This window comes from Drosophila takahashii, chromosome 2R (assembly GCF_030179915.1).
Source record: "Drosophila takahashii strain IR98-3 E-12201 chromosome 2R, DtakHiC1v2, whole genome shotgun sequence".
In the NCBI taxonomy this organism is placed as follows: Eukaryota; Metazoa; Arthropoda; class Insecta; order Diptera; family Drosophilidae; genus Drosophila; species Drosophila takahashii.
The window spans coordinates 25,651,993-25,665,158 of NC_091679.1; the positions used below are offsets into that span (position 1 = coordinate 25,651,993).

The 13,166-nt window shown below is 37.2% G+C and overlaps 1 protein-coding gene across 2 annotated transcripts in view; it reads right to left on the reverse strand.

Moving 5' to 3' along the window:
• Positions 1–851: 851 nt before the first annotated feature.
• 5-HT1A (5-hydroxytryptamine (serotonin) receptor 1A) overlaps positions 852–13,166 on the reverse strand; it is a 74,093-nt gene continuing 61,778 nt past the window's right edge. For both annotated transcript variants that reach the window (XM_070213095.1, XM_017158955.3), the window contains 4 exons: positions 12,128–12,358; positions 4,323–5,177; positions 1,989–2,110; positions 852–979 (listed from right to left, as the gene is read on the reverse strand). In XM_070213095.1, the coding sequence (XP_070069196.1) occupies positions 2,012–2,110; positions 4,323–5,177; positions 12,128–12,358 (1,185 nt within the window). In that variant the 3' untranslated portion in view covers positions 852–979; positions 1,989–2,011. The remainder of the gene's footprint in view (positions 980–1,988; positions 2,111–4,322; positions 5,178–12,127; positions 12,359–13,166) is intronic.

Here is a 13,166-nt window from a genome sequence, read left to right on the forward strand (position 1 = left end):
CATCTTGATATCCTTCGCTTAATCTTAACTATTATGCATCAGTATGCAATTTATTTTCTAACGTGTTTTATTTTTGGTTTAGCTAATTACGTTTTACCCATTTTTCCCGAAAGTAGTTTGCTCTCAAATATTACACGTCATTCGAACTGTTTGCTTATGAGATACGTAATATGCCAGCTTATTCAAAGAAATCCGCGACACACAATTACCGAACTAACACATATGTAATAGTACAACAGTTTTATATGTAATTTAATTTACCTTAATGTGGCTTTAACAATACGTTTAAATTTAATTTAAACTGGCTTCCACCGGTTCGATAAGTTATAGATCCTATATCAATATTACAGTTTAGTACGATGCTCAACAAATGTACTTAGGTCTAAGATGCCTATTAAATGTCTCTAGCTGGGCTATACATAATCGAGTACTCGCTTCAGTTATAACGATTCCAATGCCTTGGTTCCCATTTCCCAATCCTTAGTCAATATCCCAATCCTAATCCCTTTCTTGAAGCAGAGACGAGAGATAGAGTCTAACACCTAACATAGTTATGGGTTATACAATTCACGTTAAGTTGGAAAACACATAAAAAGTTGGTAGTAGATTGCTCTATATGTCAATTATGCGGTAGTGGCTTATATCTAGTTATTTTGATTAGATACTTTTGTATTTCCTTGGTGGCATCTCTCTCTTAACTTCACTTCATTCCCTCAACTTCTTGCTTCTAAAAACAGTCTCCACTCTATAAATTTAGCTATAACTAACATAATATATTTGCATGGGTGTTAACATCAATTCAATCCGCTATTTACACATTTAATGACTAATGGTTATGTGACTGCTCCTTCGACCTTCGTTTTTCGTCCTTCGTAGCTCATCCTTCTCATCGTCTTTGGTATACAAGATGCGTTAATCCTCGCCTGGTTATAGCCGAAGAGGTTAGATCAACATCCGCCCGTCGGTTTAGCAGAAGCGTCTGTGAAAATAGTGCAAGATTCATTAGTAAAGTGTGTGAATTGCTCCGGGGGGGCTAAAAACTTTTTGCATTCACGTAAAAGTTCATCGCCAGGCTAAGCTGAATCTCTGCAAATTAATGTTACTTAATTTAACTTTCATGTTGCCTTTGGAAATGGGAATGAAAATGAATGAATGGCAAAGATTTAGCTGCTGCCACACGCAGATGGCTTTTCCTTCAGCAATGCAAATGGTAACTATTCAAAACTTGTGCCCGCCCTTCTTTGTAGATAAAGCCCCATTTCCCGATTCGGATTTGGGTTTGGGTCTTTAGCGAGGGTTGTGGCATAATTCTAATGCATTGACCAACATCGTGGCATGCAGATGACAGGTCCCGATAAAGGTCTGATAAAAGTTTCGCTGTCGGCCCAAAGTTCTTGTCTCTCTTTAAAGCCCCCACGAAACTCCTTCAGCAGTTGCAGCCGTGACCTCCCTCCTCTCCACTCAACAGTCCAGGCAATATCAATTTTGGGTCAGGTCTCGAGCATTGAAAATTGAAACTTGCCAGCCAGAGACAATAACATAAAGGGAATGCAATTGCGTGTGCGTCGAATCGATTCGAAAGGTTTCCAATTGCCGCCGGCCAAATTGACTAACACAATAACCATAACTGGTGGGTTCAGAGAGAAATTAATACTCTTATATCACCGTAAAAATGTTTGTTTTTTAGCTTTGCGGATTAAACAGGATTTTCCGTTAAAAATTGTGACAATTCTGTTGTATAAGAAAAAATCCAAAACATCAGAGATTAGAAATTTCTCATAAAACTGTTTCAAATAACATTTTCATTGTTGGCTTTATAAATGTTGCTAGTTAAAACAAAATATATATTCTATACTTGATTTTTGGTAAGGGATGTTTTCAGGAAATATTCTAAGGCCCTTCGATGATTTAAAGTAAATAGTTTGCATTGCATTTTTCTTCAAGTGTAGCCATATTGCTGGGTATTGGTTACAGCAAGGATTCCTCACCTTCGCCTCTTCGCATGCACTATCTATAGCTTCCCGCTGCGGTAGTGGACTGGTCGGTGGCCGCCGAAGAGGATACGCTTGAAAGCCTGTCGGAACTCCGGACTGAAGATGGTGTAGATGACCTGCAAGAGGGAATGATTTCAATCAAAATTCAAAGGGAGAGCAGAATGCGGTAGAATGTTGAAGGCAATTTTATTGACTGGACTGAATATGAAGTTGCTGGACTCCCAAGATTTACTATTTTTGGTCAGTGCTGAATTTAATTAGGTATGAAATGGATACAATATAATCCAAAACAATACCTATTTTATTTGAATAATATTTTAAATTTTTTCTTCTAATCAGAATTACTATAATGTTTTCATCACCAAATACAAAAGAGGCTGTGTTAAATCACTATGGACGGCAGTCCATGTAGTGACGAAGCGCACCAGGAGAGTGTGCGAAGGCGACTACTATTATATAGCCGCAAAATTGAAAATCTGCTGTGATAGTCCGATCGTAATGAGTAATACACCAATCGAAAGGTATTGCAAAAACTTAAAGGATTGCATACCAAGACTTTAAGAAAATCAATTGGCTTGGGAGAGAGAGCGGTGAAAGTGAAAAAGTGAAAATTTCGAAATTTGGAGCTGTTGGGGCCGGTGGGGATAAATGCCCCCTCGCAATGTTTTAGTTGTATTCCTTTTAAAAATACCCGTCGAATGAGGGGTCATTTGTCAAAATCCGACGCTCCGTTCAAAAGTTATAGCCAAAATAAGATTTTCTTCTTCTTCCCAAAATGAAAATTAATTTCTGTTTGTCAGTTTGTCCACTTGTCCACTTGTCCACTTGTCCACTTGTCCACTTGTCCACTTGTCCACTTGTCCAAAACATGTTTTTTAAGTTTTGAAAATTTTATATGACGTTCATCACATCGATATAAAAAACTTTTGTTCTACCACTTTTGGAAAAACTCGCTAGTTTAGCGGGAAAACAGCTATAAATAGCTAAAAATCGGAAAGCCGTAACTTCTATACTACTAAAGCTACAGACTTGTGCTGCATCTCGTTTGAAAGGTATTTTTAAATGCTATAAACGCCTTCTATATGCAATTTGTGTAAATGTAATAATTAAAAAAATATGAACAAAAGACAATTTTTTAAAACTTTTTTTTTAGCTTTTTTTTATTTTTCTCAAAAACGGCTCTAACGATTTTCTTTAAAACCTTAAACTGTATAGCCCTTGAGATTCCTTAAATTTTGGTATATAACACATTACTGTAAAAAGTCACGTTTAAAAGTTATTTTTATACGAAAATAGCCACTTTTGCCAGCTCGAACAATTAACGCTCCCTGAGTATTGAATTTTGTGGGAGGGTATCCGAACTGTATTTTAGGGTCATGGAATCAGTAAATTTGCACTTAAGAGTTCCATATAGGAATCTTTTGTTCTACGACTTTTGGAAAAAGCCGCTACTTTAGCGGGAAAATAGCTAAAAATGGCTAAATTTCGTTAGTTTTTAAGTTCTACACTACCAAAGGTACAGACATGTGCTATACCTCGTTTAAAAGGTATTTTGAAATACTTCAACGCCTTTTTAACTTAATTCGTTAAAATACAATAGTTTAAGAATTATGATTTATGACCAATTTAAATTTAAATGTTTATATTAGCACCTATGAGAGCAAAAGTAAACAAACAAAAACTTCTGATATCAAATAAAAACACCTCTTAACGAGGTAAAAAACTAGTGACGATCGCACCTTCAACGTACAAAAGTTCTGATATCAACTTTTGTGACGAAAAATAATTTTAGATGCGACTAAATAAGTACGCTACCTAAAATTTATTCATTCGGCACGCTAAAACAGAAAAACATTCGTGTAGATATTAAATATTTGCTAAAGCGGGCCGAACGAGTAAATTTTAGGTAGCGTACTTATTTAGTCGCATCTAAAATTATTTTTCGTCACAAAAGTTGATATCAGAACTTTTGTACGTTGAAGGTGCGATCGTCACTAGTTTTTTACCTCGTTAAGAGGTGTTTTTATTTGATTTAATTGAGTATGACATAGATCCAAATAAATACCCATTTTATTTCCATACTATTTTAAATTTTTATTTTTAATGTAGATAGTTATTTCGATTAATTTAAAGGCCTCTTAGTTTAGAAATACTCCATAAATACTCAAATTTCAAATGAATTTAATACAGTTAGCATTACTTTTCTTAAGAAACAACTGGAAAATTGTTAAGTAAAACCCTTTTATAATTTCCATAAATATGTATGCCCACTTTCACAACCCCCCACAGAATTTGCTCTGCATCTTGGCCATTTATTATTCAACTCACCGGATTGAGGGTGGAGTTGAAGTAGCCCAGCCAGAGGAAGAGCGAGGCCACGCTGTCGCTGATCTGACAGGCGGCGCAAAGGGGCATGGTCAGGGCCATGACGAAGAAGGGCAGCCAGCAGACGACGAAGGCGCCGGTAATGATGGCCAGCGTCTTGGCCGCCTTCCGCTCCCTCTTGGCCTCCAGCGTCTCCTTCCGCTTGTTCACCTTCTGCATGGGATTGGCGATGCTGGAGAGTTGCGACTGCTGCTGCTGCTGCTGTTGCGGGGGCGGCTGCTGACGGGGGCGTGGCTCTGGGGTCGTCGCCGATGGGGATTCGTTACCGGCGGAGCCGCATAGCGGATGCGACTGGTTGCAGCTCGTCAGCATGCTGGTTTTGGCCGTCATCGGTCCAGCGGCGGCGGTGATACCCTGTGAAGTCGGCGTTTGTGGCGATAGCGCCGATATCGATGTAATTGTGGTGGCATTCGACGTGCTGGCACCGCCTCCACCACCACCGGATTTTGTTGATTTCTGCAGCTGCTGCACTTGTTCGAGCTGCTGTTGCAACTGCGGATCCTCCAGGACCTCCACCCCGTTGGCCTTGCACTGTTCCTCGGTTTCTGCCGCCGACGTTGCTGATGTTGCGGTTGCGGGCTGTGGGCCATCGTGCTCCTGGTCCTCCTCTTGCTCCTCCCGATCCTCATGCTCGTCCTGCTCCTCCTGCCGTTCCGGTTTCTGCCCATCCTCGCACTTTCCCGATGCGGCCGCCCCGTTGACAGCGGACGACGACTTGGCTGCGGACTTGCCCTGCTGCTTGGCAAGGGCAACCAGGTGCGACACGGTGGCAATCTGGCTGCCAGACGTGCTGTGCGCCTGCAATGGAAGTTCGGTTGACTGGGTTTAGTTCAAGTGCAAGTTAATTAACTTTTATTTTTAGTTCAAGATGGTTTTACGCCATTACTCCTTCCTTGGGACCTTCATAGATTTAAGACTTATTTTCTACGTTTTATTCAAAATTTTAAAATAATTTCTATCATTTACTCTTGTGTTAAAAAATACCTCTTATTTTCTGACTTGTATTTAAAATCCTTAAATAATGGCTAATTACACAGGCCGACAAAATGTGACATGGGTCGGTGTCCAGGCCTGCCACCATTTTATTTCGATAAATTAGGCTTTTCTAAGCATAAGTTGCCACTACGCCTATAGTCCATCTGCTCTGGTATTTGCGGTATCTTTCATTTAAGAAAATCACAACATTTCTTCGGCTTTTGGGATATATCTTCAAGAGTGGTCAACCAATTTTGGTAATCTTTTCCGAATTAAATAGTTACATGTCCCTTTTATACGGTCGTTTTGGAAAATTCAATCTAACTCAACCACAAGAGGAGGTGGGCGCATTCAAAATTTTAAAGTCACAGCAAAGTTTAAAAATCTTCATTTGTGAACAGCGTTTAAAAATTAAATAAAAATATTTTCTTCTACAATGCATTTTTAATCTAAAGACACCTTATGTCCTTAATTTTTAGGACACTCATCAGGTTTTTGTGAATTATTTTGGAATTTTTAAAATTGTTTTTCTTCCTTCCTTCACAGTGACGATTTACAAACAGTGGCCAAACCTGTCACAATTTTAAATAACATATTTCTAAACGATCTAAGTAGTTTTGCTTTGAATATAAGCACATGAGCGTAGCCTACTAATCTTTGGGGGCAGAAATGCCTGAAGTGTAATCCCCCTCCAGCTTTTAACTTACGCCCATGTATAAATATTTTTAAAGCAAGGGTAACTTGTGCTCAAAAATAGTTATGCGTTACGTAAAATAGTGACAGGTTTGGGCACTGTTTGTGAATTGTCACTGTGAAGAAAGTAAGAAAAACAATTTTAAAAATTCCAAAACAATTCACAAAAACCTGATGGGTGTCCTAAAAATTAAGGACATAAGGTGTCTTTGGATCAAAAATGTATTGTAGAAGAAAACATTTTTATTTAATTTTTAAACGCTGTTCACAAATGAAGATTTTTAAACTTTGCTGTGACTTTAAAATTTTGAATGCGCCCACCTCCTCTTGTGGTTGAGTTAGATTGAATTTTCCAAAACGACCGTATAAAAGGGACATGTAACTATTTAATTCGGAAAAGATTACCAAAATTGTTTGACCACTCTTGAAGGTATATCCCAAAAGCCGAATAAATTTTGTGATTTTCTTAAATTAAAGATACCGCAAATACCAGAGCTGATGGACTATAGGCGTAGTGGCAACTTATGCTCAGAAAAGCCTAATTTATCGAAATAAAATGGTGGCAGGCCTGGACATCGACCCATGTCACATTTTGTCGGCCTGTGTTATTGTTAGCTTAATAAATGAAAAAATTATTTAAGTTTAGGCTCACAATTAAAAAAATATATTTTTTTGTAAAAAGTAAATGAAATACTTATTAATTATAAAAATATATAAATATTATATGTTAAAATAAAGTGATTATAATAAGGTTTCTTATTAATATAATTTGGATATATGAATTTCTTTATAATGGTTTATTTTACACATTCAAAGAACCTATTTCAGATCACAGAAGAATTATTTAGCCAGCTTTTATACACAGTTCACCAGTTTTTGACCCGCGGATACCATTTTCATGGGCCAAATTAGCATTTTAAATCAGTACCCGCATTGCATTCATAAATTTATTTACTGCTCATCAAATTTCATGGCATTGGGGCCATAAATTTCGGTAAATGAATAAAATCAGAGAGTATATATTTACTTTCGTTAAGCTCGTTGCCCATTTTGGGGCAAAGGGCCCCGTTTCCTTCCCCGTTTTTTTATCAGACCTCAGCCACTCGAAAGGGCTGCTAGGCAATTTGCCGGATGTAACGTACATATTTGAGGAGCCGGTCCTGCTAACGGCTTGTCTAGCACTAAAATTCCCATAATCACCTGTAATTTGAGGCCGGCCGTAGGTGTGCGTCGGGCGGAAGTGGCCGCAAAGTGCTAAAATGAACTTTACGTGTGATAAATTGTGTCTACCGCGCAGCTGGCACCTTTTGCTGACGATAAAGATAATATTTGGGGATGTGAGGGCGAAATTGAATATCGCGATAGTTTCGACAGTTAGTGATCGTTATATTTTTTTTTATTTTTCAATAGAGTTTGCGTACCGGAAATATTTGGTGTATAATATACGGCTATTATATAAACAATTTAAAGAACAAATTGGTCATGTCTGTTTTAAAAAATATAAAAAAGCTGGGCTTAAGATATTTTACCTCACCTATTATTTTTTTGATACCCAATCTTTTCAACATCAAATGAGGAAACTTTGTGCTATTATTTTTCTGCCATCTCCATTGTGGTCGAAAGTAAGCCAAGGTTCAATTAATGTCCTGACCAAATTTTATGACTGTGATGCCGCCATAAATTGTGAAACATATTGTGGTGAGTATGTAATTTGTGTGTCGGGGAAGACATTCAAATTCAAAAAAGTATAAACTGCTGTTCCGGGAACAATGGAACAATATGGGATAAAACGCTGGACATCAGCTTAGTTCACATCGAATTCAATGGCCATTGGACAATTGTGAATAAACACAAAGCAGCAGAATGGAATCACAAAAGCACATATGTGTTTATATTAGGGTGGACCATTTTACTAAGATTAAAGCATTTAATTCTTACAGTTTTCCGATTTTCGAAAATATAGTTTTTTCTATAAAATATAGTGATGTCAGAATATGTAACATTTTTATAACATAACGTTTTCTTTTTTATTAAATAATGTTTAAAATTAAAATTAACGTTGTTTCTCTTTTATAAATTCCAAATTTGGGATGGGATTTAAATAACACAAAGTTTTATCGATGTTTATGCATTTAAATCGAGGTCCACCCTAATGTGCAATTGTGTGGGGACATTGTCATGGGCACTGTACTTGTTTGTGCCAATACCAGCGAGCCGTTCGATCGGCTCCTGCAGCATTTTTAATATGTTGCAAGGCATCAAGGCAAAAATCAAATCAAAGCCAGAACAAATCAAGCCGGAGCGAAGCCAAAGACAAATCAGCAACAAAGAGTCCAATTGCCAAGGCAAAGCAAAGAGCGTAGTTTAATTTACAGATACCGAACAATGGTGAACAATGGAATAGCATGGGGGAAATGAGAAAGAGGAGATGCACTTCGGGATACCGAGGGCTTTGCAATTTTGCACCTGCGGTGAAGGACATCCATTGAAGCGTGGATCGAAAGTTTTAATTTTCATCATAGTTTTCGACCAATTCAGTAATTATGCAGCTGGATATTAAATGTCCATTTTTGCCAGTTTCTCTTTTATTTCGCCAGACTTTTCTGTGGATTTTTTCGGTCATATTTAACGCACACACAACTATAATAAATTTATATATTTGCTTTGGGCCGTGCGTGCAAAAGTGTGTTTGTTTATTTATTTGGCCGTCCACTTATTTGCCCAAGAGGAAGGAGACCAAAAGAGAGAGGTGTGTGGAAGCCATTCCCAAGTAAATATTTAATCTCAGGTCCAAGATTGGGTGAGTGGGTGGGTGGAAGAGGCTGGTAAAAAGAGGAAGAAACGGGAGTTATGTTGGCCAAGCGAATGGAAACGAAAGCTGTTAGCCATAAGCCATCAACATATTTTCCTCAATTACTCAAGCGTATTGAGTGCCTTGTTAGGCGGCCCAGAATCAGAATGGGAATCGCAATCGAAATCCACGGGTCAAGGAGCCAAAGGCCCCAAAAGCCAACCTCCAACTCCCCTTCCTACAACTGAATTTTGGCTCCTGTTGCTATTTTGTTTTCATCCTCTTCATTGGGCATTTGCACTTTTACCAGAACTTTGTAACAAAAACTAAAAGTGGAGGTGAATAACTTATTTATGATCTTTAATTTATAAATAAAACTACAAATTGTATGACTAAGACTTAAAGTTAAGTTTCAAGTCAAAATAATAATGTTGTGATTGTTAAAGTGGATGAAAATTAGAGTGTCACAAAAATCACTACGGCAACTAAAAGTATGCAACAATATATTTTAAGGCCGGAAGTGGTACGGATTTATTGCAAAAAGGCGGCGTTATTTTTATGCTGCATACTTTTAGACACCTTCATTGAAAGCCCTAGTGATTTCTGGGACTTCCTCCATTTTTCAGGAACTGTCTTTTTAGAAAGAGTATTTCATTCTTCGACGTCCGCTGTTATTTATTCCATTCTTATTTTCATTTGAATCTGCCCTTCTCGCTTTCTGGCCTTTTGTCTCTGTCCCGCTTTTTGCATGCCACGGAGGAGGTGGAGGCGTATCCTTGTCACAGCTTATATTTGACTTTGCTATTACTTAACCGGCACGAACCTGGCGATTTCATACCCTCGCCCTCTGACCTCTGGCCAGTCGCCTTGACTTCGCCACCTCGTTTCGCTTCGACCAGTGCAAAGGTATTGGCCCGGCTTGTAGCAATGCAAACAAAACGTTCGAGCAATTTATTTCGGCTCTGCTCTTTTATGGCTTGCTTTCGCCCCTTGGCTTTAATGCGTGTTATTATTGAATGTGTGGCCCCGCTTGGATTATTTTTTAGCCATAAAATCGCTGGACGAAAATTGAAGTACATAAAATGCGGCTAAATACAAATTTGGGTTTTGGGTTTTGGGCCATCTGCCTCTTTCTTTGGGACCCCCAAAATAAACCGAAGGCTTTGCCTGCATTTTATCGCTGACATTTTGGTCGAGTGGCGGATAATTTGCCTGGATTGTTTGGGCTTATCCTTCGGAGTGGGTTTCTTATCCCAGCACTCAGGGCAACAGCTCCATTTGCAATTATCAAATTGCCATTAAATGATTAATTGGTGTGGTATAAGAAATATTTGAAAGACGTTTAAGAATGTTTAAAAAGTAATTTAAAGTAAAATAAAATATTTTTTACATTTTTGAATAAAGTTTCTTAAAATTTGTTTAAAGCAGAGGTACAAAACTCCATTAAACTCTTCAACCAGAAAAGTTGTTATTATTATTTTTGAAAAGTTTATAACTATTTATTTAATTTTAGAAAAACCACTATCATTTTTCACTCGAAAGTTTTACTCAAAATTTAAGGCACAGAATTTCCCTCAATATATATAATTCATTCTTCCTCCAAGAAATATGTCTCTGGAAGACAAGGAAAAGGTTAATCGCACCCCCGCATCCCCTTGGATCATTATCAGGAAATGTTGCCCCAGGAATTCTCAAGTGCATATTGCTGCGACGACAGCCGGGCTAATGAGACATTAGCCGAGTGAAAAAAGGCTGGGCCTGGCTGCCCAAGATGGGGAAGACCAGTGAAAAGGTAGCCAAGAGGAAAAATCATTTCCATCCCCCAAAGGTAAAAGACGGCAGGGCAAAGGGCACATCGTAGTTGGAGTCGCATAATAAAGCGAGAAATGAGCTGAACTCTGGTGGGTTTATTTTTGGTCAGCCTATCTCCCGGACTATCTGTGTGCCTTTCATTAAAGTATGCGTGTGCATTCGGAGCCCAGGACACAGGAAGCACAGCCCCAGATCGTTGGGCACATGTCATGCGTTATGAAATTTAGCTTTAAGCCCAAAAATGCGCATTGTTTTCTCTGATTCACGTGGAAACATTTTTTAGCTGCTCATCGCAAAAAATTGTTTCTTTAAGTTAAACCAAAAAATTTTTGTATTTTATAATATGTAAATAAATATATTTTTTAATATTTTTCTTTACAGAAAATTTAATAAGAATCATTAATTCTTTTTAAGTAATGTAAAAACCAGGGACCGTAAATAATGGTTATCGATGTATTTTTCAAGCAAAAAAATCATCCACTTGGAAAAGCCGTATAAACAAACGAAATATACCAATCGGCTACTATTTGTGTGCTCTATCCATATCCGCAATGATTTTTTACTTCTTGATGTTTATGCATTTTACTCCATTTTAATAATTATTTGTTGAGTTTTTTTCCATCGCTCAAAGAATAATTATTATTATTGTGAGCAAAAAAATATCGATCCAAAAATAATGATTATTTTTTGAGCGTTATTTTTTCGCTCAAAATATCGCTCAAAGTGCGATGTCTTCTTTCTCAGAAGTTTCTTTGAAAAAATGTTTTCGCAGCATTATAAAGTGAGCCTCGACGACCCCAAAAAACCTCATTTATAGATTTGAAAAAAAAGGTTAAAAAATAATTTTTTATATATATGGAAGAGCGATATTTTGAGCGAAAAAATAACGCTCAAAAAATAATCATTATTTTTTGATCGATATTTTTTTCGCTTACAAAAATAATAATTATTCTTTGAGCGATTGAAAAAAACTCAACAAGTAATTATTAAAATGGAGTACAATGTATAAAAATCAATAAATAATCATTAAATATTGATTTTTATTATATCACTTATAATGATTACGGTTTACTAAAAACAGCGTGAATATTTTTCTGTTATGGAAATGATGTTTCCAGAAATTTAAAAATATTTTTGTATACATTATACATAGACAGGAAAAAAGTTCGATATGAAATAGGGACAATTCTACCTTATTTAATATCAATACAAAGCCGATATTATTTATTATTTATTATACAAACTTATCAACTTGATATCGTATCCTATTATATAAAATACCAAATGTAGTATTTTTTGAACAAATAATGTAAAATAAGATAAACATAATCTTTAATCATATCAAAATGATATGAATAACTTGATCTTTAAAAAATATAAAATTGACTAGCACAAATAATCTGATCTTTTGTCAATGTTTTTTCTGTATATAATATGATTCCAATTTTAATTTAAAGTGATTGTTTTGTGAACTTACCTCGACGCCGGCTCGACTTTTGGTGTCCACATTCGAGCTGCTGAACTCGGTGTCCTCAACGGTGTTGACCGTGTTCGTTGAGTTCCCGTCGACGAGGCACAGGGCCCTGCCCCCGGATCCGGGCCCCGAGACGCCCCCGGCACTTCCGCCCTTGGTCTTGGCCGTGGAGAATCTGCCGAGCCGTAGACGCAGTCGATTAAGTTTCGTATCTGTTGCCGCACCTCCGTCCGGCTGAAAGAGATAGAGCGATTGGGCTGGTAAGAGAAGGCACTCTAGTTGCGTCTGCATTGATTTTTCGCCTTTGACCTGTGTGTATGACTTCAAATTAAATTCATACTTCTTCGCACAGCATTAAAATGAATAACAAAAGAGAGCGGCGGCAAATTTACATTTTCGGCTTTTTGTGCCTTACGCTTCAATAAACCGCAATTTGTACGCATATCCAAAAAGAAAAAAAGTTCCAAGCTGAGCCGAAAGATCCGATCCGATCCCCTTTTTTTGTTCTCCTGTTACCATATGCATATGTAAGTGGGTTGCGTTCCGTAAATAAATTGTGTGTATTTGTTACAGTCGCCCAAGAACATCTCCCAAATGGCCCACTTCGTCGGACCGCCCGGCAGCTCAAAATAAATTTCACGTTTGACTGCTCCCAGCGCTTGACCTCTTTGATTTCTTCCCTGCCGCGTATCCTTTTTTCGTCCTTTGGTAGTGTATTCAGTTCGTGGGGACAATGAACTTCGACTTAGAGAGGATTCAGTTTTTAAGAAAAACTCGATTAGCTTCTATTTTTGGGTTTCGAATTAATTGGGATGTCTGAAGAGGGAATCTTTAAAACAAAAATAACCAAGAAAATATTAAATTTCCTAAAGTAAAATTATTCAATTAAAAAGTATAATAATCCTCTTTTAGTTGTAAAATATGTTACATTTTAATTTATACAATTTGTAGTTTTCATTTCACAAAAATAAAATTTGATTGTAAATATATCTGAATAAATAATTGTATTTAGTATTTAGGCGATAACCTTTTAAATAAAGTA